Raw genomic sequence first — 26,661 nt, forward strand, 5'->3', positions numbered from 1 at the left:
CATTACGTGCGTAACGCCATTGAAAATTGACGTTTGTTGACAGTTTCCTGCAGCAGCTCATTTTTGGGTTGATGGAGTGAATAAACTTTGGTTTCACCTTTAAGATCCTTTCATGAAGTAATTTATTATTTCAAATCTACATAAATGTTAATACTCTTTTCTGGGCTACAACCTCGATTACCAGGTAGTTTTCTTTAAAAATACAATTATTTATCATTGACATTGAGTTCACTTACCTATAAAAACAAAAAAAAAACATGTAAAAAGCTATATCAAAATTAACTTCATACAAAGGTATAGCCTAGAAACAGAAGTTTGGCCGCTTTATCCTCAATTAACTAACTAATTATTAAGTAATTTCAATTACAATTTTGATTATACACGTTTTTTAAAGATATACTGATAATGAGATAGGTAAAAGCCTCGTTTATTCCTTATACTGTATGGTTTCTTTTAAAGTAATATTGTCTACTTATTATTCTGTACAATCTAACTGAAAATTCGGGTTAAATTTTATATGGTAATACCATAGACTAAATGATAAGTATAGACAAACAGTGGCAATGATGGAAATGAAAATTAATTTAATTAAGCAGCGCGAGATGGCACCACATCAGTTTTAATGCGGCGTTGCCCAGTTGACAAATCACATTTTTTGTTTTGTTTCTAAGGCAAAAAATAACAGATCTTGTGTGCGTTTTCTTTTTTGTTGTGTTTCACTTCGTTGTGTTTTTAGTTTAGTTATTTGTTTATTTTTAATACTCATCAAAGGTTATTTTATACTTAATACATTGTGAATTCCATGTTTAATCTTAAAATAGTCACGTGACCTGTCAAATAATATTTTGTCATTTACAGTCACGTGATCTTCAGAGTTTCGTTTTGGCATTAAATAAGAGTCACGTGACTTAAAAAAAAATGTTTGATTATTGAAAATCGTTAAGCGATTTTATGAACTGCAAAAAGGGTCACGTGACCTTTAAAAATATATTTTATTTTTGAAAATTGTCACGTGGCTATTTGCACTGTAAAGAGGGTCACATGTCTTTAAAAATATCAGTTTTTAAACTGAAAAACGAGCATGTGATCCTTTAAATAACATTTTGACATTCAAAACTGTCATATGTGACATTATAGAATCCATTTTTTTATCTTAAAAGAGTCACGTGACTTATAAAAAAACGTTTGATTATTGAAAATCCTTATGCGACTTTCTGAACTGTAAAAAGGGTCACGTGACCTTTAAAAATATATTTTATTTTTGAAAATCGTCACGTGACCATTTGCATCATTATAAGGAGTCAGGTGATTCTTCAAATAATACTTTGACATCTAAAACAGTCGCGTGACCTTTAGGTTTTCGTTTTGACGTTCAAATAATTTAAAATTGTCACGTGGCCATTTGCACTGTAAACAGGGTCACGTGTGTCTTTAAAAATATCAGTTTAAACTGAAATACGAGCATGTGATCCTTTAAATAACATTTTGACATTCAAAACTACCATGTGACAGTATAAAATCCATTTTTAACCTGAAAAGAGTCACGTGACCTTCAGGATTTATTTTGACGTTGAAAAAAAAATAGTCTAAACATAAAAACTGTCACGTGACGTTAAAAATGACATTTTAATCTTACATCAGTTTAAAACGTGACACGTCACCTTCAGGATTCTGTTTTGACGCTAAAAAGAGTTGAAATAAAGAGAATCTTCATTATCGATACCTAAAACCAGAAATTCTTATCTTGTTTAGTTTTCAAAAATGGTTCGGATGGGATAGCAAAAGAGAGCGGATTACAGGAAATACTGCAAAAGTTGGCAACTATGTTTGCAATGACGAGCTGCTCTGTACTAGCGCCATCTCTTAGAGTTTACTTGCAACTGAAGCGGCCGAAATACATTAGAAAGCCTTTTTGGGTGCCATTTTAATTACATTGCGCTGGTTGTCTGTACTTAACAAATTTAGTCCATGGTATGGTAATACTGTGGAGTTGTGTGCGTGTCTAACAAAAGCGGTTTTAGGTAAAAAACTGTACAAAATCCCAGTCAGTAATATGTACACACTGTGAGGTAATACTGACACTCATTAAAAACTAGTAAACCCCTTAGTTTTTGAAAGGGTCGTTGTTTTTGATTTTCTGGTTGGAATTGACTCGATTTCGTGTGATTAAACCACCAAATATTTTAAAAAGCCGTAAATTGTTTCGTTCCTTTATTAATTGACCGTCTTTAAGGGTCCTAAGCGCTGAGCCCTAAACGATGGATTTTGGCCGACAGGAAATTGTGCAGAATAAACACGATAGGTTTGGGGCAACCCTCGATGTCCAGTTCCTGCCAAATAACCACCAAATGAAACAAAATATTTGAAACAAACCAGTGCCGTACCACTTCGCCTTCTTCAGAACTGCCAAAGTCGAGCCACAAGTACCGTTTACCGTCGTCTGAAGAACTTCTCAGTTTGTCAAACGGATACCTCCAGAGGGTGCGACTGCCCGTTCCCGCTTCCAGGAGGGTGAACCCGTTCTCGTAGTGGATCACCAGCTGAGCAGGTCGTCCTTTCCACAAACACCCTAGAATTCCTCTTAATTTAGTGTCAGGGAGTTATTTTTCAGTGAAACTTACGGCAAACCAACTCTTTCTGAGTCACTGCACTGGCGTGACTACCATTCACTAAAGATTTAGCCCAGACAGCCAAGTCTCGATGGGTTTCGGCCCTTAAACTGTGTGTGACCACCCCATCTACTGTGGCACACCTAAATTAATCATTTAGCAGTTATTTCATTTTAAATAGGGTGGACTTAAGCTGGGTTTATACAGGGCACAATGCATAACAAGAAACAGGACAGCTTTTAGAAGTTCCATTGGCACATTTACATTTTAAAAGAAAGGTGTTGGTAATAATATAAAACCCATTTACCAGTTTTGCTTACCTAGCTTCAAGGATTTCCAAATTTTCTCTGATTGAGCAGTTTTCACATTAGTTTGTTGTACTTTCCAGGACAAAGGGTTCTAACCAAACTTGCTTTGGCTGGACTTTATTGGGTATAAAAAGCCATATCTATACATATCTGGATCAGGAATGAAGCGTTCTTTGATTTTTCACTCACAACTTCTAATCAACTACCCGAAAAAATTAAAAAAAACATATTTTCTACTGCATCTCCATAGGTTTGTGTACAAAAAAAAAACCGCCATTAAAAGTGACATTCTAGGTTCTAGGCTTTCTTGTACAGAGGGCGGTGGCTGTACGGATGCGCAAAATTTTGTAATGTCATATTTTGACATCCGCCGTCCGTCATTGTATTGTGTTATTGTTTTGTTTATGAATGGTGGATTTGAATTGTTCTAGAATTGTGGTTTGTTGTTGATTTTGTATTTATGATTTTTGGTCATTTAGTGCAATAAAAACAGTTGAAGTGTCTACGGAAAAAACAGAGTTTAGTGGTAAAAATTATCTAGAGCTAATTAGTTTCTCTTTACATCAAGAATTTATTAAACAATTGCAGATGGAACCTTGGCAACAATTGGGGCTTCTACTCCAAGAAAAGGAGAATACGGAGGTTTAAAACGCGACCTATGAATAGAAAACGCAATGAACATAGTGTTTTTGAAAAAATAGTTCAGTTTGCAGGAAAAACATGATACAGAGCAGTTTTTCAAATATACACGTATGACTCCAGAACTGTTCCATAAGTTATTAGCTCTTGTGGGGCCATTCCTGCAGAAAGACAAGACAAAAAATCCAATTAGCCCAAAACAACGTCTTGCCCTCACTCTGCAGTAAGTATATTCTCAATTCCAAAAGCACTCCTTTTTTGCCTTATCATTCTTATCTGTGCTTGACATGATTGGTTAAAAATTATATGTTGTGCGACTGTATAAACACCAAAAAGAAACCCTTGTGATTTCTTGTGCAATGTTATGCACTGTGCGCTGTATAAACCCAGCCTTACCTGATACTAAACTCGGGGAAGTCATCCCGTTTGCCCGACCCCACCAACCTGGTGGCGATCAGCGAGTAGGCTTCGGCGGGGGCCCTCCACGCTTCCCCAGACCAGGGGGCGCTTTCATAGAACCTCAACTCGCTGTCCGTTACGGCGGCAAACACCGACTGCCACCTGTCCATGTCTTCGGAGCTTTCTGAGCTCGACATGTTCTGTCACGGATTATTATCGTCAGTTCAAGATTATTGTGTACGTCTCGTGTAACTCTGACCTCAGAACGCGGTTTACGCAGCAACCATCCGATGTGTCTCAGATCGGGGATCGCTCTGGAGGCTTCGTGTAACGCGGCAGTGGTCAGCAACGTTAAAGCTGAATGCAGAGTGTTGAACCAGGCTACGGCTTCGGCGGCGTCAGCTGCACGCAGAACGCAACTGTGCACCGCGTCGGGCGAGTGCAATTCTAAGGTTCTACCCTCTGAAATTCAAGTTCAACTGTCAATAATGTTAGGTCAATCTTCACTGTCTTCAGGAAATGTTACTGTTATATTATATTTCTTAAGGTAATATTGGTTAGGAAATTTAATGAGGATTCCAAAAATGTGCTTAAAACTGTCATTTTCACACCACAAATGGGTTTTACAGGCGATTTTGTCCTTGACTGTCCTTTCAAACTGTGTTTCTAGCAGTTCAAACTTTGACACTGTTTTTCTCTCTGACTGTACTCAATTTGGTAGTGTTTTTTTAGGTTAGTAGATAGGAAATTTAATGAGGATTCCAAAAATGTGCTAAAAACTGTAATTTTCACACTAAAAGTGGGTTTTATAGGCGATTTTGTCCTTTCAAACTATGTTTCTGTTAGTTCAAACTTTGACACTGTTTTTCTCTCTGACTGTACTCAATTTGGTAGTGTTTTTTTAGGTTAGTAGATAGGAAATTTAATGAGGATTCCAAAAATCTGCTTAAAACTGTCATTTTCTCACTCCAAGTGAGTTTAACAGACGATTTTGTCGCTGACTGTGTTTTCAAACTTTGGCAGCACTTTTCTCCCTGACTGTACCGAATTTAGTGATATTTTTTTAGGCTATTGGATAGGAAATTTAATGAGGATTCCAAAAATGTGCTTAAAACTGTCATTTTCACACTACAAGTGGGTTTTACAAGCAATTTTGTCCTTGACTGTCCTTTCAAACTGTGTTTCTAGCAGTTCAAATTTTGACACTGTTTTTCTAACTGACTATACTCAATTTTTTAGTGTTTTTTTAGACTATTGGATAGGAAATTTAATAAGGATTCCAAAAATGTGCTTAAAACTGTCATTTTCACACCACAAATGGGTTTTACAGGCGATTTTGTCCTTGACTGTCCTTTCAAACTGTGTTTCTGTTAGTTCAAACTTTGACACTGTTTTTCTCTCTGACTGTACTCAATTTGGTAGTGTTTTTTTAGGTTAGTAGATAGGAAATTTAATGAGGATTCCAAAAATGTGCTTAAAACTGTCATTTTCTCACTCCAAGTGAGTTTAACAGACGATTTTGTCGCTGACTGTGTTTTCAAACTTTGGCAGCACTTTTCTCCCTGACTGTACCGAATTTAGTGATATTTTTTTAGGCTATTGGTTAGGAAATTTAATAAGGATTCCAAAAATGTGCTTAAAACTGTCATTTTCACACTACAAGTGGGTTTTACAAGCAATTTTGTCCTTGACTGTCCTTTCAAACTGTGTTTCTAGCAGTTCAAATTTTGACACTGTTTTTCTAACTGACTATACTCAATTTTTTAGTGTTTTTTTAGACTATTGGATAGGAAATTTAATAAGGATTCCAAAAATGTGCTTAAAACTGTCATTTTCACACCACAAATGGGTTTTACAGGCGATTTTGTCCTTGACTGTCCTTTCAAACTGTGTTTCTGTTAGTTCAAACTTTGACACTGTTTTTCTCTCTGACTGTACTCAATTTGGTAGTGTTTTTTTAGGTTAGTAGATAGGAAATTTAATGAGGATTCCAAAAATGTGCTTAAAACTGTCATTTTCTCACTCCAAGTGAGTTTAACAGACGATTTTGTCGCTGACTGTGTTTTCAAACTTTGGCAGCACTTTTCTCCCTGACTGTACCGAATTTAGTGATATTTTTTTAGGCTATTGGCTAGGAAATTTAATAAGGATTCCAAAAATGTGCTTAAAATTGTCATTTTCACACTACAAGTGGGTTTTACAGGCGATTTTATCCTTGACTGTCCTTTTAAACTGTGTTTCTAGCAGTTCAAATTTTGACACTGTTTTTCTAACTGACTATACTCGATTTTTTAATGTTTTTTTTAGACTATTGGATAGGAAATTTAATGAGGATTCCAAAAATGTGCTTAAAACTGTCATTTTCACACCACAAATGGGTTTTACAGGCGATTTTGTCCTTGACTGTCCTTTCAAACTGTGTTTCTGTTAGTTCAAACTTTGACACTGTTTTTCTCTCTGACTGTACTCAATTTGGTAGTGTTTTTTTAGGTTAGTAGATAGGAAATTTAATGAGGATTCCAAAAATGTGCTAAAAACTGTAATTTTCACACTAAAAGTGGGTTTTATAGGCGATTTTGTCCTTTCAAACTATGTTTCTGTTAGTTCAAACTTTGACACTGTTTTTCTCTCTGACTGTACTCAATTTGGTAGTGTTTTTTTAGGTTAGTAGATAGGAAATTTAATGAGGATTCCAAAAATCTGCTTAAAACTGTCATTTTCTCACTCCAAGTGAGTTTAACAGACGATTTTGTCGCTGACTGTGTTTTCAAACTTTGGCAGCACTTTTCTCCCTGACTGTACCGAATTTAGTGATATTTTTTTAGGCTATTGGATAGGAAATTTAATGAGGATTCCAAAAATGTGCTTAAAACTGTCATTTTCACACTACAAGTGGGTTTTAGAAGCGATTTTGTCCTTGACTGTCCTTTCAAACTGTGTTTCTAGGAGTTCAAATTTTGACACTGTTTTTCTAACTGACTATACTCGATTTTTTAGTGTTTTTTTAGACTATTTAAATTCAACACCCTGTATTTCCTGAAAGACGCATTTCCGGGATATAGTTTATAGAGCAAACTGGGATTATTTTTGGATTAAAATTTGTGTATTAAAACCTGAATCACCCTGTATAAACGTAATCCATAAAAGTATGACACTCATTTTCTTTTTGCTGGTATTTGTTTGGTGAAATGTGTCACGAGACCAACCTTTTCAGTAAAAAGGGTCGTGGATTAACTTATCCCTTAACCATACGTTACAACCTGAACGAATCTTGAATACTAAAACATCAGGACGATCCGGTGAAAAATATTCAGTCACTTTCAGTAAACGATGAATCGATCTTCTGTCCAGGTTCCAACTTGGGTTTCATTGCAACACGAAATATCCGTTTTCCGCGATGTAAACTAATGGCCAGGGAAAAAATGCGCCCCAAAAGAAAACTGCCCCTAAAACACGCGCTAATGCACCGAATAAATCAAAACTAAACTCTAGAAAAGGAAAATTAGATAGAATAATGGAAACGGAGGCATGAATACGACTTTCCTTTAAACCGAACGTTGAAAAGACTTCCATCAATAACAGGAGAAAAACTAAGTGGAACCAGATGCAAATAAAGTACAACGCTTTGTCAAGCAGCTTCGATACATTTAGTCTCTCTCGTATATTTGCCTGGTTAAACTATAAAAATGGTTGTCCTAGCAACTTCAATTAAAGAGCAAACCTCCATATACACAGACAAAAACGACACGTGGGAATAAGTTTAATCAGCGGTTTCACAGGCAGCTGCTAATTTAGTTGCAACTCGTTCGACCTGGTGGTCTTGCCGCTTTCAGACAGATCATTCCAGGAGAAACTGTTAAGTTGTCGACGAAATTGTTGCGTTGGAGGTGTTTTCCATTGTCCGGGATTTAATTATGCAGCAGCACACACGTTGTCGAAGTTTCGTTTGTTCGAGAACTTAGTTTATGTTAAATTAATGACGTTGTAGTTTAAACTGAACTAAAGTCACAATTTAGAATTCTCTAGTAGAACGGTATTTTTTTGTACCAAACTATAGTTGTATTGCCATACGTGACATTCAATCATCTATGACGTCATCGTATTTTATTATAACGATTTTGCCCTCGTTTTTTTTTATAATGTAGAGATGTTAAATTAGCCTTAAATGAATTCCGTTGGAACAGTAATTAGTACCAAAAATACACGCTAGACACAGAAACGCAAAAACCGGGACGGGTGTTTCCTCTGGAATACAAAAGCGACTTTTTGCACTTTTTATTGCCATGCAATATAAATTACGGACGCGCACTATTAGAACAATGGGACTTTTCCTCCGTGCCGTGTCAACCCGGACGGAATGGGGCACAATGGCGGGAAGTTCCTACGGGCGGGTTTTTATTTTTTGCGCGCCCCCCTTTCCTGACATTAATCATCTCTTGTCCGCCGGCCGTATCCATAACGGATGAGGCGTCCGTTTTCGTTAAGCACGCGGGAAAATATTTGTAAGGGCGGTTTTTATTCAACTAATTACTGGTTACCGACTTTTTGTAGCCCACATCGGAAACTGGCGTGACAGAATCCAATAAAACCCGACTGGTGGAGGTGTTTCCAAGAAATGTGAACCAGATATACAACGGTCCGACTGACATTTTGCTTTATTGCGTGTCACATTAAAAGCCTTGTCCCAACCAATTACTTGATATGCACAAAGTCAAACCAATCATATAATTTTGTCACTGATCTGGTTGAAAAAAAGTGAAATGTGCACCGGCAATTACTTAGCGTTACATTTCCGGGTTCGGCGAGAACGGAAGACAGTCGACAGTTTAATGCATTGTGGGAATCGTAACTTCATTGATTATGGGGCACGGGGCTTAAGTGTAACTCCCGACTCTATTTTCTTTAGAGCGTTCTTTCCAGTTATTTCACCGAAAGAATACTAGCAAATAGGTTATAAAGTCTATCCCAGGGGGCCAGTACGTAATAATTGTCGTTCCTTGTCTATTAGTTGTCAATTCATTAACCAATCGGGAAAAATCGGGGTTGGCCCTGACCGCAACGCCATTTAAAAATTCATTATTTTGATTGTTTGACGTTTGTCTGACAGTTTCTTCAAACTTTTCCCGTTTTAATTTAAATTTATCGATTTGCGGTTAGTATTTTGTGTCACTTGTATTTGTGTTTTTCAAATTTGGATATTTTCGGTACAATGAAGGCAAACAGTGGCTGATGCTTGTTTCATGTGACATACAGAAGGTTGCAGCTTACCTTACTTTGCAGGTTTACCATCAAGAATATAACACACAGACAGTTCAAAATCACTACCAACACTAGCCCGCACAATTCTAGTAAAGTATTAACGACACTGATTTAATTTTTCCGCTCTTGTTTTTATTTTGGCTTAACCTCACTCTTGTGAGTCTTGTCAAATCGGTAAACAACTGAAGCACTCTGTCAATGTCAATTGTCAATCCATGTGTTTCTGTCATTTGCTAACCTTCAAAACACACTGATGCCATGTTGCCGAATGCATGTTGCCAATTCGTCTATCGGTAAAAGCAGTTTTTTAAAAATGCTCAATACCCGAGTTTTACAATATGTCTGGCTTAACGATATCTGACGTGACGTGATGAAATGAATTTCGATCTGACGTCACCATTTATTGCGTCACAGCCACTTCGACTGGGATAGAGAGTAGTTAACATTCTACAGGGTGATTCAGGTTTTAATACACAAGTTTTAACCAAAAATAATCCCAGTTTGCTCTATAAACTAGATATCCCGGAAATCTGTCAAGAAATACAGGGTGTTGAAGTTTTATAAAAAAAAAAACACAAAATTCATCTGTCATATATCTATTAATCGCAATTGAACACCCTGTATTTCCTGAAAGACCATCCAAAATACTTTAAAGATTACTTAAAAACTTTTTTTACCCAAAATTCAAGTAAATAGCAAAAGTGGCGCAGTCGGTTGGATTTTCTGGTGTTTGCGTGGGTTTACACGGTGTTACTATAGAAACCAGTTGCAAGTGCACGGTTTCTGCCATTTTGAAGTACCGAAAGAAATCCAGTCCAGGGTTGCCAAATTTAAACTGGGATCATCTGTGTGACTCATCTCAATGCATACAGTTGTCACAAGGGCAACAGGATTTGGTATTTTAAGATGTATGCTTGAAATAGGAAAATTTACCAATTTTACCAGTAAATTTATTGGTCTAATTGAAATTTGCTTGAAAGATTTCATTTTCTTGTCATTTATTTGAAAAGTCATAAATCTGAATCATTTTTCAGGCGAAACACAGTTTGAAAGAACAGTCAAGGACAAAATTGGCATTTAAACCCACTTGGTGTAAGAAAATGACTGTTTTAAGCACATTTTTGGAATCCTCATTAAATTTCCTACCAGATAACCTGAAAAAACACTATAAAATTTGGTACAGTCAGGGAGAAAAGCGGTGTCAAAGTTTGAACTGCTAGAAACACAGTTTGAAAGAACAGTCAAGGACAAAATTGGCATTTAAACCCACTTTGAGTAAGAAAATGACTGTTTTAAGCACATTTTTGAAAACCTCATTAAATTTCCTATCTGACAACCTGTAAAAACACTACAAAATTTAGTACAGTCAGGGAGAAAAGCGGTGTCAAAGTTTGAACTGCCAAAAACACAATTTCGAAGAGCAGTCAGGGACAAAATTGGCAGTTAAACCCACTTGGAGTAAGAAAATGACTGTTTTAAGCACATTTTTGGAATCCTCATTAAATTTCCTACCAGATAACCTGAAAAAACACTACAAAATTTGGTACAGTCAGGAAGAAAAGCGGTGTCAAAGTTTGAACAGCTAGAAACACAGTTTGAAAGAACAGTCAGGGACTAAATTGGCATTTAAACCCACTTGGAGTAACAAAATGACTGTTTTAAGCACATTTTTGGAATCGTTATTAAATTTCCTATCCAATAGCCTAAAAAAACACTACAAAATTTAGTACAGTCAGGGAAAAAAGCGAATTTAAACATAACACAGGCTGGTCAGAAAGAAAATTAAGTGTAGAATGGACTGTCACTGGCACAGTGGGTTAAAAAAATTGTGATTGTGGTCAAAAAGGCAATTTCCAGCTCGGACGTGTATCCTCCTGGAATCAGCTTATTTCTGAGGTTAAGTCCCTGATTACTTCGGTTTAAACAGAGTGATTAAGGATATGAGTTTTCGAACAATGTAAACAACGTTGCGAGCTATAATGTCAATCCCTTCGGTCAATATTTAACGAAGGGCCCTTTAAGCCTCGGCATGTTCAACGCAAACAAGAATACACTTTAATAGAAAATGCAGTACTGACCTGGATCGGGATACCTAAAATTCCTTGCCAGGTGACATAATTGTAGGGGAAGATACCGGGTGTCGGCTCTTTGAGGGAATTTTACCACCGGTGGGGCGCCAGACAGGAAGCCCCTCTGCAGTTCCCAGCCCACTTCCGATATAATGCTGGCTTTCCGGAAGTAAGGCGTGACCTCACGCAGGTATTTGACTGAAACAACAACAGATTCAGGTTAGGTTAGGTAAAGTACATATTGCCTCCCAATTTAGCTTCCCTGTTATTATTAAACAGGGAGGAAATATTGTCAATTTCCGTTCTCTCTAATCGAAAGCTCCGGATTTATGGTAACGCGAGACTTTTAAATTAACCGTGTTTTTCTACCTGGGAGATTTGAATTGAAACAGGTGTCCTAACATTGTCTGCGCCCCGTAAAATCGACTTAAACTCGAAAGTACAGCGGGGACACATAATCTGCAAATGTATAAGACTCTTCACCTGTTCACGTTAAGAGCCAGGGTTTCGAAAAGCTTTACGTAGAGTTTCAGCAAAAAGCCTCAAATTTGACCTAAATAACGCCCAGAAAATGTATGTCTACATATTTTATTAATTATTATAAGTTTACTGTACTAGAAAGTACTTACCATTGAGTATAGTGTTGGAGTAAAATCATCCCACTTCAAAGTGTTCAACCACTGTTGAGTTAGATCTGGTTTTTTGTAAAGCAAAAAAACTGACACGGTTGGGCTTTTTCCTGAATTGCGGTTACAATGTGGCTTGAAAAACTTATGAACAAAAATAACTTAACGCAAATAACCTCAAGTTTTGATTTTAAACCGTAAAAACTCATCTAATCCTAAAAAAACTCAATTTCCACAATACAAACTGTCACCACTATTCCGCCATATTGGAATTTTTGACAAGCACCTTCTAGGCTAAGTAGGCGGTGGTTGGAGTCTACTTTAAACCACACTGCAACCCGCGTTACACCTGCATGTATGGTGGGCTGCATACTTACAGGCGTTATTGGTATTTTTCACTGTACTATAGTAAAACAAAAAACGAAATAATTTACCGTTAAAATCCGACGGAAAACAGCATATAAACTGATTTCATTTAAGCTGTTTATTTACCCGAATATTGTCCAGCTGCTTTTATTTGTCCGGGAACTGTTTAATGTAACATATGGTGCTGAATTTTTTAACTCTACTGTATAATTCAGCACAAAAAACGGAAACGATTGTCCTCGCAATATTAATAAATAACGACAAAAACCTTAAAATAACACATTACAGTTGCAATAACTGTAATCCTCTGCAGGGCATTATTAACCCAAATGACTATTTATGCTTCTGGAAGCCTTCTAAAGTGTCCCAGTTTGATGGAAAAAAGGCATAATAACAAACCAGATGATCAGGCTTGAATACAAATCCGCATTTGCGTGAAGGAACCATAATGGTGGGCAACTAAAGGAAATTTATACGCTAATTAAAAGCGCCATTTCCTTCAGGATGATTCGCTTTAAGAGCAATCTGGGCGCAGCAGGTATACGCAATCAAGCTTAATGCGCCAAAAGACGAAAATTGTTTCCGTAAATTAAATACGGCCCCGTTTCCTCATCAAAGGCTGGTTACAGGAAAAACAATCTTCTGTTAGGTCACGTGATATTATTGTCACTTACAACTGATTGCTTTTAATATTTCAAAAAAGGAAAATTCTAGAAATCCGGACTCTACTTATCGGTGCATGTCAAGAGAATGTACATTCTTAATTATTAACCCAAATGATGGATATAGTCTCGACGATCCCTTGTATACCTGCATGGTCGTTTGCATTGTGATCGATCACATCCATTACGTCGGCATCTGATGGGTCATTACCTTAAAGGCTTTTAGCTACATGAATCAGGCAGGGAAAAAGGAACTATTTTTCTTGAAAACGAGCGAAAAATGCCGATTTTATTAGGTTTTCAGAAAAATATCAAACAGCTGCACTTTTAGGTCTAAAACAACACGATAGTAGGCGCAGACTGTCTAAAAACGATCCCTGGAAGAAGTGTTTTGGAAACTCTCCAGTAATCCGACACTATGCCAGACACTTAACCGAAGTGAAGACAATGAACGAAAAGAACAAACATTTCGGTAATTTTCCCAGTGTCCCAATTAAAAACGGAAGCCTTAGAATTATAAATGACGCCAGTTAATGGTTTCATTCACGAGACACAAAAAGGCCGTGTCAAGCAAAGGGCCTTTCTGTTCCTCTTCTGGCAGAGAGGAGGAGTTAAAAATCACCTTCCCGACGAAAAGTGGGGATTACTTTGGGATTGTTAATAATCCAGGGATCTTTAAAAAAATCGCAGTCTCAACAACATAAATTAGATTCGTTCCGGCACAGTTTTCTCGGCTTATATTTTGTCTTTAATAAGTTTGCGAACTATCGAACGATCGAAATGATTAAATCGGCGAACCAGTTTAATTTTGCCACTCGGAGTTTGGCTTATGCGGCCAACTTTGACAATTAGAGATGAGCTAAATGCGATTTTCGGTTTACTTTAATATCGAAGCCGCAGGCACAAAGTTTCCCGAAGGAGAAATTCGTGGCTTGAATGTGGCGGCAGTATATGGAAAACCCTGTCAAAAACATTAACAAAGTCTCATTTTGAGGAAATTTTTGGAATTTTATTACTTACTTTAACCCAGCAAGTACCTTTAAATCAATGTTTGAATTTGAACAGGGAAATGGTAGCACTTTTAGAGCTATTACACACCAAACTCCTGATTCTGAGGTCAGAATTAGTATATAAGGACAATTTGGTGAACGCGCCATATGTGTGACGGCAGTTTATGGAAAACCCTGTCAAAAGCCTCATTTTGACGCAATTTTCGCACATCCTTCAATTCAACCTTGAATAACTCAGTTATTTAAAACATTTGTGATAAATACATAAGAAGCCCGTAGATAGACAATTAATGCGGCTATCACGTGACGTTGAACGGGCAACGCTAAGTCGTACCGTTTGGCCGCCAGAGGGCGTCAAAGTTGATTGAAGTTTTTCGCACGTTTTTACGAATATCTCGAAAACTGTTCGGGTTAGAAGGTTGACGTTTTTACCAGACATGTACCTCAACGTGACACAACTTTTAGTATTTATACACTTGTGCGATACAACGCATGGTTTCACCTTAAAAAAATAAAAATTGAAATTTAAAAATTTTTATGGGTACTACCCCATCAAATTTTTGGAATTTTAAAATTTACTTTAATTCAGCAAGTATCTTTGAATCAGTGTCTGAAACTTGACAAAGGGTGTCAAAAGGATGTATCGGTCTTTATTAAGCGGCTACGCCTAAAAAACTGCCCAAAAATGCATTTTTAGGATTATTTCGGAAATGGTAGCACTTTTCGTGCATTCTTCTGTTCAACCCTGATTAACTCCCTTATTTGAACCATATACTACAAACACATAAGAAGCTCGTAGATAGACAATTAATGGGGCTATCACGTGACGTTGAACGGGCAACGCTAAGTCGTACCGTTTGGCCGCCAGAGGGCGTCAAAGTTGATTGAAGTTTTTCGCACGTTTTTACGAATATCTCGAAAACTGTTCGGGTTAGAAGGTTGACGTTTTTACCAGACATGTACCTCGACGTGACACAATTTTTAGTACTTATACACTTGTGCGGTACAACGCATGGTTTCACCTTAAAAAAATAAAAATTGAAATTTAAAATTTTTTAGGGGTGCTAACCCCATCAAATTTTTGGAATTTTAAAATTTACTTTAATTCAGCAAGTATCTTTGAATCAGTGTCTGAAACTTGACAAAGGGTGTCAAAAGGATGTATCGGTCTTTATTAAGCGGCTACGCCTAAAAAACTGCCCAAAAATGCATTTTTAGGATTATTTCGGAAATGGTAGCACTTTTCGTGCATTCTTCTGTTCAACCCTGATTAACTCCCTTATTTGAATCATATACTACAAACACATAAGAAGCCCGTAGATAGACAATTAGTGGGGCTATCACGTGACGTTGAACGGGCGACGCTAAGTCGTACCGTTTGGCCGCCAGAGGGCGTCAAAGTTGATTGAATTGTTTCGCACGTTTTTACGAATATCTCGAAAACTATTCGGGTTAGAAGGTTGACGTTTTTACCAGACTTGTACCTCGACGTGACACAACTTTTAGTACTTATACACTTGTGCGGTACAACGCATGGTTTCACCTTAAAAAAATAAAAATTGAAATTTAAAAATTTTTAGGGGTGCTAACCCCATCAAATTTTTGGAATTTTAAAATTTACTTTAATTCAGCAAGTACCTTTGAATCAGTGTCTGACAACTTGACAAAGGGTGTCAAAAGGATGTATCGGTTTTTATTTAGCGGCTACGCCTAAAAAACTTCCCAAAAATGCATTTTTTTAAGATTCTTTCGGAAATGGTAGTACTTTTCGTGCATTCTTCTGTTCAACCCTGAATAACTCCCTTATTTGAACCATATACTACAAACACATAAGAAGCTCGTAGATAGACAATTAATGGGGCTATCACGTGACGTTGAACGGGCAACGCCAAGTCGTACCGTTTGGCCGCCAGATGGCGTCAAAGTTGACATACATTTTTGTAAATATCTCACAAACGGTTCAATCAATGAGGATGAAATTTTTACTGAAAATGTACCAAACGTAACTTTGTTCATATGTACCATTTTTTTAAATAATTTACCGTTTGTTTATATCAATTTTTTCGAAAAAACATTTTTAATTTTGACTTTGACTGTGCTTTGAAATACCTTTGGATTGATAATGGAAATTTGATGTATGGTGTCAAAGTGACATGTCAGCTCTAAAAAAATGCGTCCAAAGATTATAATTTACAGAAGATTCTTTGTGTACTCTCTAGTCTCTTTCATGCTCAATGATATCCCCTATCCAGTAGGCGTTGCGTCACGTCAGGTGATTGTCAGTCACAATTTCCACGCTGTCAAATTCAAAAAGAGAACAGTAATACAAACTAAAACTGACTAACAATAAGTAGTAAAACATAATTATTATTTATTGTATCTGTCGCACTATTTCAGTTTACTTGAGAAGAGAAACGTCAGGTGACAGTACACTATGTGCACGTTATGCAGTCACGTGACAATTTTTATTCTAGTGGTCATAGTAGGTCGTGTCTTATCGCATCCACCAGATAATGGCCGCGGTCGGAAACGTTGGCGATATGATTTCCTAATTTATTGACAGGTCTGCGAACTATCCGGACGATATCCCATCATATACAGGCGCTCTTCTGCCATACAATTTCCCGACTTACGGCTTTTAGTGTCCATAAATTCCCGGGCTCGGATTTTTCGTCCCGCGCGATCGGTTTAATAAAAAGGGAACGTTTTACGAGCCGGGTGGAATATTGCGACGACGTCTTTTCCTGCCGCTATCTAGTTAAAGCGGGCCGAATAAAACCACCCCACAAAAAAACCACCCTGTACAAGAGGTATAAATCATGGCGTGCCATATAACGCCGCCCACTCAAACACCATAATTTTTGGAATGAAAAATGTCCAGATTGCATGCGCCTGGTGTAAATCTATGTTTACGTTAATAAACCTCTTGTTGTGGTCTACTCGATTAAATCGGAAGAATTTAGAATTTTTTAATAACGAAAGATTAACAGAAACGACTAAATTAAATTGCGCAATTAAAATTGACAGAAACATTGACAGTTGAAGTGTTGAAATATGAAACACAACATTATTTACTGAAAACTGTCCTAATTTCAATGTCAGTAACAAAATGGCGGCAGTTACAGCAAAATGGACCCTAAATTCGTGTTTTCTATGCACGGCCATCTTGACACGTCTAATCCAATATGGCGGCGGTGGCAATATAGTAGGCCGAGAAAAACTTTCATATCTATAATCATGGGTGGCTAATGAATGTAGCACTTGACGTTGACAGGACCAGGCTGAGTTGCCCCATTCGGCCGCTAGAGAGCGTTATGTATTCAAGGACCTCCAGTTTCTCCAGAAATCTGGTTGGCAAACAATCGGGAATTAGGATATCGCGTTTGCATTGTTTCTGAACAATTCAAACTGAAATTCGGGCATTCAGAAATTGCGGTTAAAGATAGGAACTATTCAGATTGAATATAGCGCCCAGGGGACCGTATGACTGGGCAAGACACACACCAAGAAAAAAATTATTTAAAAGGGAGAAATTCAAAGAAGTACGGGAGAAAATCAATTTCCCGGTTTCCCGGCGAATTCATCAGTTTTAATAAACTTTGGCAAACAATCTTCCAGCGAAATCCAATTAAGTTTTTTTTTGCAGCTTTAGGAAAATTAAGCGTTTTCCCTTCGGAAAATATTTGACTTTTTTGACTTGATACTGCAGAGATACCACAAAAGATGTTTTGATGTTAAATGAATGAATTAACCAAATTAAAGTAATGAAGTAATTATAGAGTATAGCAGGGTCATTGCGTGCCAGACTTAATCCATTAAATCGCATTGACATCTAACCCGAGCCTTATAAATTATAAAGTTGTTGAAAGGGGGGAACCTGGTCTGGATCTTCCCAGCTGGAAACTTTTCCAGTTGTAAGGGAGGATCTTCAGCGGGGAATATTTACGTTCGGTACTCGCAATCTCGGGAATATAAATTGTCGAGTGCACAAAGACGGGGGCCTCCTCCGTCCCATATTACCAAGACAAAACGTGAATAAGCCGGGATCCGGGAGGAAACTCGAAATTTGTCTGGAGTTCGCGCACTTAGCTGAATTTCCGGCAGCAGCAGGAATTACACGTCCCAATACACTGTGAATAACAAAGCACGTTATGAATTTGAATGTCTCTCTGAAAGGTTCATTAATTAAATAGTTATGTACTTGATTGAAAAGTCTTTTTAATGCTAAATAGAGCGATGAGGGACAAGAGTCACTTTTACAAGACATGGCAACAGTGTAGCAAGTCATACAGATGACAGGTTAAATCAAGCAACCCTGGATAATCAATACTATCGACCAACTGATTGATCACAGTCCCCAGACCTAGTGACTAGGTATATAAGGCCAATTTGGTGAACGCGGCATATATGTTACGGCAGTTTATGGAAAATCCTGTCAAAAGCCTCATTCTGACGCAATTTTCGCACATCATTCAATTCAACCTTGAATAACTCAGTTATTTAAAACATTTGCGACAAATACATAAGAAGACCGTAGATAGCCACTGAATGGGGCTATCACGTGACGTTGAACGGGCAACGCTAAGTCGTACCGTTTGGCCGCCAGATGGCGTCAAAGTTGATTGAAGTTTTTCGCACGTTTTTACGAATATCTCGAAAACTGTTCGGGTTAGAAGGTTGACGTTTTTACCAGACTTGTACCTCGACGTGGCACAACTTTTAGTATTTATACACTTGTGCGGTACAACGCATGGTTTCACCTTAAAAAAATAAAAATTGAAATTTAAAAATTTTTATGGGTGCTACCCCATCAAATTTTTGGAATTTTAAAATTTACTTTAATTCAGCAAGTACCTTTGAATCAGTGTCTGAAACTTGACGAAGGGTGCCAAAAGGATGTTTTATTAAGCGGCTACGCCTAAAAAACTGCCCAAAAATGCATTTTTTAAGATTATTTCGGAAATGGTAGCACTTTTTGTGCATTCTTCTGTTCAACCCTGAATAACTCCCTTACTTGAACCATATACTACAAACACATAAGAAGCTCGTAGATAGCCAATTAGTGGGGCTATCAGGTGACGTTGAACGGGCGACGCTAAGTCTTACCGTTTGGTCGCTAGAGGGCGTCAAAGTTGACCCACATTTTTCTGACATTTTTTTAAATATCTCACAAACGGTTCAATTAATGAGGCTGAAATTTTTACTGGAAATGTACCAAGGCGTAACTTTGTTCATATGTACCATTTTTTTAAATAATGTACCGTTTGTTTAATTGTACCTAGTGACGTTTTTGACTTTGACTACCCTTTCCATGGTTCTGGCTTGAGTACACTGTTGTCAAATTGCTGGAATTCTGCCAAATGCTTTTGAAGCTGGTAAAGGCAGCACGTTATTTTAGAATTGTCAGAAGCCTTCAAGAATCATTTTGTAAGTGTCAGAGGCTTTCAATGTTTCCAAGTGTCTGTCAAAGCTGTCAGATGCCAGCGGTTTTTAAGAGCCATTTTGAAAGTGCCAGAAGCTTCTGAGAGCCATTTTGAAAGTTTTCAAGGGTTTTTCAAAACTGCCAGATGCCTCTAACAGTTAATTAAACGTGCCAGAAGTTACTTAGAGGCATATTAAAGTGCCAAAAGCCTCTGACAGTTTTCAAAAATTTTTAAAAACTATCAGAGAAGTCTAAATGTTATTTGAAAGTACCAGAAGCCCCTGAGAGTTATTTTAAAAGTAATAAAGGTCTCTGAATGTTTCCAAGTGTCTGTCAAAGCTGTCAGACGATGTCAGAAGTCTAAAAGTTATTTCAAAGTGCCCGAATTCGGTGCCCGAAATGCCTCTAAAAGTCATTTGAAAGTTCTAGAGGTTTTTGAAAGCTACTAAGAATCCTCCAAAGCTGTCAAAAGCGTTTCAGATCCATTTTGAAAGTGCCAGAGACCTCTGAAAGCTGCCAAGGATCATTCAAAGCTGTCAAAAGCGTTTCAGATCCATTTTGAAAGTGCCAGAGGCCTCTGAAAGCTTTCAAGGGTTTTTAAAAGGATCCAAATGTCTCTAAAAGTTATTTGAAAGTTCCAGAGGGCTTTGAAAGCTGCCAAGAATCCTCCAAAGTTGTCAAAAGCTTCTCATATCCATTTTCAAAGTGCCAGAGGCCTCTGAAAGCTTCTAAGGGATTTTCAAAGGTTCCAAATGCCTCTAAAAGTCATTTGAAAGTACCAGAGGTCTCTGAAAGCAGCTAAGAATCATTCAAAGCTGCCAAAAGCGTCTCAGATCCATTTTCAAAGTGCCAGAGGCCTCTGAAAGCTTCCAAGGGTTTTGCAAAACTATCCAAATGCTTCTAAAAGTCATTGGAAAGTCTCAGAGGGATCTGAAAGCTGCCAAGAATCCTCCAAAACTGTCAAAAGCGTCTCAGATCCATTTTGAAAGTGCCAGAAGCCTCTGAGGCTTCCAAGAGTTTTTCAAAAGAACCCAAATGCCTCTAAAAGTCATTTTAAAGTGCCAGAGGTATCTGAAAGCTGTCAAAATCATCTTATATCCATTATGAAAGTGTCAGACGCCTCTGAAAGCTCCTCAGAGGGATCTGAAAGCTGCCAAGACTCTCTTAAATGTTGCCAAATTGCCAATAAAAATTGTTTGAAGGTGCCAGAAGCTGTTACGGCCCAGTTGTACAATCACAGTTTGAGGAGCAGTTAACTGCAACTGGCAGTTAAACTTGTTGCTGTCAAAGTGACATATTTGACTTGGATTAAAGACCTTCATTTTATTGTCTAACTTATGGATGACTGAACAGTTCCAGAAACACTCCCCCCACATCCCTTAACCTGTTTTAGTTTACTATCGTTCCTTGTTTGTACCGAATAAGGCGCGGAAAGCAGTTAAAGTTTATGTACAGTTTAGAGGAGTGTCGTTTATTCAGAACCATCAAGCCCAGTTTTACTGGGTCTCCTATTTTTATATTCCCAGGGTTTACGAGCAACGTAATTAAGACATCGTCCATATTCCATTAATCCGGACCGATGTTCCCTGATTTATTACGGCCTACTGCCCTCAAAATTGATTAAACGCCGAAATCAAAACAAGACCAAAGTCTGATTTTCAATTAATTATAAACGCGATTAGGGATTTAGTCCACCAGTTGCCCAGGAGGGTTATTAATATTCGATCCCACCATCCTTTTCTCTGCACAAAGCAGGATTTTACTGCTCTAGTAGTATAATACATGCAGAATCGTTAAAGTTTGCTTAATAAAACAAGAAATGCTTTATTTACAACTCATTATGAAGTTTAACGATGAATATCCCACCGGTATAAAACTTTGGGCCTTTTTAAGTCTCGAGTGTAATGGCTCTTTAACTACCCTCATTTTGGAATTTAAATTTACGGGAGAGAAGTACACTTTTCTAGTATTAATCATCTCAGATGCGGTTGTCTGAGAGATAACCAAGATGAGTAAATGGCGTGTAAAGCTACTTTACGTTTCCTGTCCTTATCGCACCAAGAAATACGAGGAAAACTTATTGAATTTTCTTAATTTCGTTAAGTCCTAAAACCACTTTACCTATTAATCCTCCGGACCGTTAACCGCAACGAGAAGTTTCAAAAGATAAGATGCGAGCCCGATTTATTAAGAAGGACCAACCGGTTTAATTAAATAAACTTGGGGGCCCTTTCTTAGTGCGTGACCAACATTCATATCGTTATCCACCAGATACTCCCGAGAAAACGATTTTATGAAACGTCTTCAGAGAAAATGGTTAATTATTGCTTTGGAGTTTAATTTTATTCAAGTTGATACGATCGTACAATCCTGTGGGAGGGTTTCAGCAAAACTAAGGAGCCTCTCTGTTATTTCTAAAATAATCTTTCTAAATTCTTGAAAGGTTACATTTTTCCAGGCACTTTGGCAACGTTGTAAATTTATCAGCTGATTTTGTTTTTTTTTTTTTTATATAATTTAAGTTTTAACGGTGAAGTGAGGAAGACTCAAAGGTTTGCACCACAAAAATGTGTAAATTGGGATTTCTAAGGACCAGAGACTTTGGCACTTTGACTTTTAGCGGTTTTTGACACTCCTGACGGAAACAACAGAGCTTAGAGGCTTCTGACAGCTTTGACAGACATTTGGAGGCTTTTAGAGTTGTCTGATACTTTAAAAATTACCCTCAGAGGCTTCTAGTACTTTCAAATAACATTTAGACTCCTCTGGTAGCTTTGAAATTTTTTTGAAAACTATCAGAAGCTTCTGGCACTTTCAATATGATTTTTAGAGGCTTCTGGCACTCTCAGTAACCCATCTGATAGCTTTGACAACGATCAGAGGCTTCTGGTAGTATTAAAATGACTCTTAGAGACTTCTGGCACGTTCAATTAACTTTTAGAGGCATCTGGCAGCTTTGAAAGGCACTTGAAATCAGTCACAGGCCTCTGGCACTTTTGAAATGGTTCTTAGACGCCTCTGGCACTTTCAACGACATTTGACAGTTTTGACAGATATTTGGAGACTTTCAGAGGTCTCTGACACTTTTAAAATGGTTCTTAGATGCCTCTGGCACTTTCAACGACATTTGACAGACATTTGGAGACTTTCAGAGGCCTCTGACACTTTTAAAATGGTTCTTAGATGCCTCTGGCACTTTCAACGACATTTGACAGACATTTGGAGACTTTCAGAGGCCTCTGACACTTTTAAAATGGTTCTTAGACGCCTCTGGCACTTTCAACGACATTTGACAGCTTTGACAGACATTTGGATACTTTCAGAGGCCTCTGACACTTTGAAAATGGTTCTTAGACGCCTCTGACACTTTCAACGACATTTGACAGCTTTGACAGACATTTGGAGACTTTCAGAGACCTCTGACACTTTCAAAATGGCTCGCACCGAATTCGGGCACTTTGAAATAACTTTTAGACTTCTGACAGCATCTGACAGCTTTGACAGATACTTGGAAACATTCAGAGACCTTTATTACTTTTAAAATAACTCTCAGGGGTACTTTCAAATAACATTTAGACTCCTCTGATAGCTTTGAAAAATTTTTGAAACCTGTCAGAGGCTCCTGGCACGTTTAATTAACTTTTAGAGGCTTCTGGCACTTTCAAAATGACTCTTAGAAACCGCTGGCACATTCAAATAACTTGTAGATGGATCTGACAGCTTTGACAGACACTTGGAAACATTGAAAGCCTCTGACACTTACAAAATGACTCTTGAAGGCTTCTGACATTTCTAAAATAACGTGTTGCCTTTGACACCTTCAAAAGCATTTGGCAGAATTCCTGCAATTTGACTTAACTGGCAACAGTGTACTCAAGCCAAACCATGCAAAATAAATGCGTTACCATGGAAAGGGTGCTCAAAGTCAAAAAAATGACTTTTAGAGGCATTTGAATCATTTTGAAAACCTCTTGGAAGATTTCAGAGGCCTGTGGCACTTTCAAAATGGCCCTTAGACGCTTCTGGCTCTTTTAAAGAAATATAAGACGCATCTGACAGCTTAATTCAAATAACTTTTAAAGTCTTTTGACAGCTTTCAAATGACACATTCAAAATGACTTTTAGGCTCATCTGACAGCTTTCATAGACACTCGGAAACACTCAGAGGCGTCTGATACTGTCGTGCGGGTAAAAATGATCACGTGACTTGAGTCTATGGACAGCCAATAAAATAAGCTTTCCAGATTAATAGGTGTTTGACCGCTAGAGGGAGTTTCGAACGAACATTACAGCAAAACTTTTGACAGTCACCTGACGTCTTGATCGCGAATCGTTGAGTACGAAAATGACTAGAGAGGGAACACAGCTTTCGTTCTAGAGATAATATTTGCGTGTGGGAGCTCCAGGTATTAACCTCAAAAGCAAACAGGCATTAATTTAATCCTTCTGGAAATTTCCACAGATAAAATTGGCTATTTGTCCCCGACTTTGCCGGGGTTTTAGGCGCGCAACAAAACGAAATTTCACGTGTAAATCTTTCTAGCGAAATGCGTGTTGCAAAAGACGAGGTGGGATTAAAACGAAACAATACAGTGGCCGATCGAACGGGAATTGATTAAAAAGTACTTACCGTGGAATTATTCCGCTGTCCGAACTTTCCGCCCGGTGCTGAAACATTCGCAAATTAAGCAATTTATCCCGGATTTCCAATAAATAACAATCGATTCCGGAACTTGCCAACCCCATACATTTGTCCACTCGATTTCAATTTATTAGCGTTTGAAATGTTAAGTACGATTTTTATTAAAAAATTCACGACCCTCATCACTCTAATATATTTGAAACATTAAAAATTGTAATTAATTATTAATGCAACCTACCTTAAGACTTTAAGAGGCAAAAAAAAAATACATCTGACAACAAGAAAATTAATAGAAGAAGCGGCAATGCCGCATGATTGATGGTTTTATTTATTTTTTTTATTCAGTCAGTCTGTAGCCTTAATTTACCTATTTTCAGTCCTATTGGACAAATTAAAAGATAATTTTTCCTTAAAAGTTAACCTCACTTTTTTTTCTAATTAAATTAGACGCCAGAGAGTCTCAGTTTTTAATAAATCGGCCAACTTTCTTATCGGACGAAACTCTCGTTAAAGGAGCTTGCACTTAAAGTTTTGCACATACAAATTTGGGCATTACGTAAAGTTGCAAAACTTGGTGGAAATTCAGTTCTGCCAGGAAAGCTAATTAATAAGTAATTCCATTAGAATTTAAAAAAAAAAACTAAATTTTAACTCGTTCAGGTTATTAATTTACGCCCAGTTGTACAGGGTGAGTCAAAAATAGAGTAGTATCTCATTTGTTTCGAGAAATACAAGAGTTTTAGAGAATATTGAGATAGATGGCAGATAAAATGTTAGTTTTTTTAAATGGAACTCCCTAATTTTTAAACATTTTTAGATTTTCTATTAATATATTCTATACAATTTTTTCACAGAAATTTTAGTTTTTACTACGATGGAAAATTGTTTCGAACGTTCTACAGGGACGACAAAAAAAATAGTGGAATAACCCAATCAAGGTCGTTTTAAAGAGGACACTCTGAGCTACAAAATATTATAAAAAACGGTCACAATACCTGTCAAAATAACTGAGTAAGAAGCTGTCAAATTTTTGACTGACTTGAACTTAGTACACTTGAAGATATTCTTGGAATAACCCACTTAATATACAATATTTTTGGAGGAGCTATACGTCATTTTAAAGAGCAAACCTTAGGCTATAATTTGGTAAAAAACCTGTCAAAATAACTGAGTAAGTAGCTGTCAAATTTTTGAAAACTTAGGTATGTCTCAACTTTGAAGATATTCTTGGAATAACCCACTTAATATACAATGTTTTTGGAGGAGCTATACGTCATTTTAAAGAGCACATTCTAGGCTACAATTTGGTAAAAAACATGTCACAATTGCTGTCAAAGTGACCGAGTTACGAGCTGTCAAATTTCTGAAAACTTAATTATGTCTCAACTTAGAACACTTGAAGATATTCTTGGAATAACCCACTTAATATGCAATGTTTTTGGAGGAGCTATACGTCATATCAAAGGGCAAACCTTGGGCTATAATTTGGTAAAAAATCTGTCACAATACCTGTCAAAATAGCTGAGTAAGAAGCTGTAAAATTTTTTAAAACTTAATTATGTCTCACCTTAGAACACTTGAAGATATTCTTGGAATAACCCACTTAATATACAATGTTTTTGGAGGAGCTATACGTCATTTTAAAGAGCACATTCTAGGCTACAATTTGGTAAAAAACATGTCACAATTGCTGTCAAAGTAGCCGAGTTATGAGCTGTCAAACTTTTGAAAACCCAGGATCAACTCAGTTCAGATCTAATGTGGATTTTTAGTGAAATAACCCTATCAAGTCAGAATGTTTCTGGGGAAGCTATAGGTCGTTTTAAAGAGGACATTCTGAGCTACAAAATAATATAAAAAATTGTCACAATACTTGTCAAAATAACTGAGTAAGTAGCTGTCAAATTTTTGAAAACTTTGTCTCAACTTAGTACAGTTGAAGATATTCTTGGAATAATTCACTTAATATACAATATTTTTGGAGGAGCTATACGTCATTTTAAAGAGCACACTCTAGGCTACAATTTGGTAAAAAACATGTCACAATTGCTGTCAAAGTAGCCGAGTTACGAGCTGTCAAACTTTTGAAAACTTAATTATGTCTCAACTTAGTACAGTTGAAGATATTCTTGGAATAACCCACTTAATATATAATGTTTTTGGAGGAGCTATACGTCATTTTAAAGAGCAAGCCCTAGGCTATAATTTGGTAAAAAACCTGTCACAATACCTGTCAAAGTAGCCGAGTTATGAGCTGTCAAACGTTTGAAAACTTAGGTATGTCCTAACTTAGAACACTTGAAGATATTCTTGAAACAACCCACTTAGAAGACAATGTTTTTAGAGCAGCTATACGTCATTTTAAAGAGCACACTCTAGGCTACAATTTGGTGAAAAGCATGTCACAATTGCTGTCAAAGTGGCCGAGTTACGAGCTGTCAAACTTTTGAAAACCCAGGATCAATTCAGTTCAGATCTAATGTGGATTTTTAGTGAAATAACCCTATCAAGTCAGAATGTTTCTGGGGAAGCTATAGGTCGTTTTAAAGAGGACATTCTGAGCTACAAAATAATATAAAAAATTGTCACAATACCTGTCAAAATAGCTGAGTAAGTAACTGTCAAATTTTTGAAAACTTAATTATGTCTC

At 37.2% G+C, this 26,661-nt stretch overlaps 2 protein-coding genes across 5 annotated transcripts in view; one reads left to right on the forward strand and one right to left on the reverse strand.

Moving 5' to 3' along the window:
- LOC145734683 (uncharacterized) overlaps positions 1-26,661 on the forward strand; it is a 133,852-nt gene that overhangs the window by 24,796 nt on the left and 82,395 nt on the right. The window lies entirely within an intron of this gene.
- The window catches only part of Syn1 (Syntrophin-like 1), a 36,841-nt gene continuing 10,266 nt past the window's right edge, over positions 87-26,661 (reverse strand). The window contains exons 2-7 of one of the 3 annotated variants that reach the window (XM_081988294.1): positions 11,293-11,481; positions 4,215-4,417; positions 3,953-4,155; positions 2,622-2,752; positions 2,385-2,569; positions 87-2,330 (exon numbers count right to left, since the gene is read on the reverse strand). In XM_081988294.1, the coding sequence (XP_081844420.1) occupies positions 2,238-2,330; positions 2,385-2,569; positions 2,622-2,752; positions 3,953-4,155; positions 4,215-4,417; positions 11,293-11,481 (1,004 nt within the window). In that variant the 3' untranslated portion in view covers positions 87-2,237. Of the gene's footprint in view, positions 2,570-2,621; positions 2,753-3,952; positions 4,156-4,214; positions 4,418-11,292; positions 11,482-26,661 lie in introns of all 3 variants that reach the window. The other 2 variants (XM_081988292.1, XM_081988295.1) reach the window with 2 other exon arrangements.

This window comes from Ips typographus, linkage group LG10 (genome assembly GCF_016097725.1).
Source record: "Ips typographus isolate SLU linkage group LG10, UJ_Ityp_2.0, whole genome shotgun sequence".
Classification (NCBI taxonomy): Eukaryota; Metazoa; Arthropoda; class Insecta; order Coleoptera; family Curculionidae; genus Ips; species Ips typographus.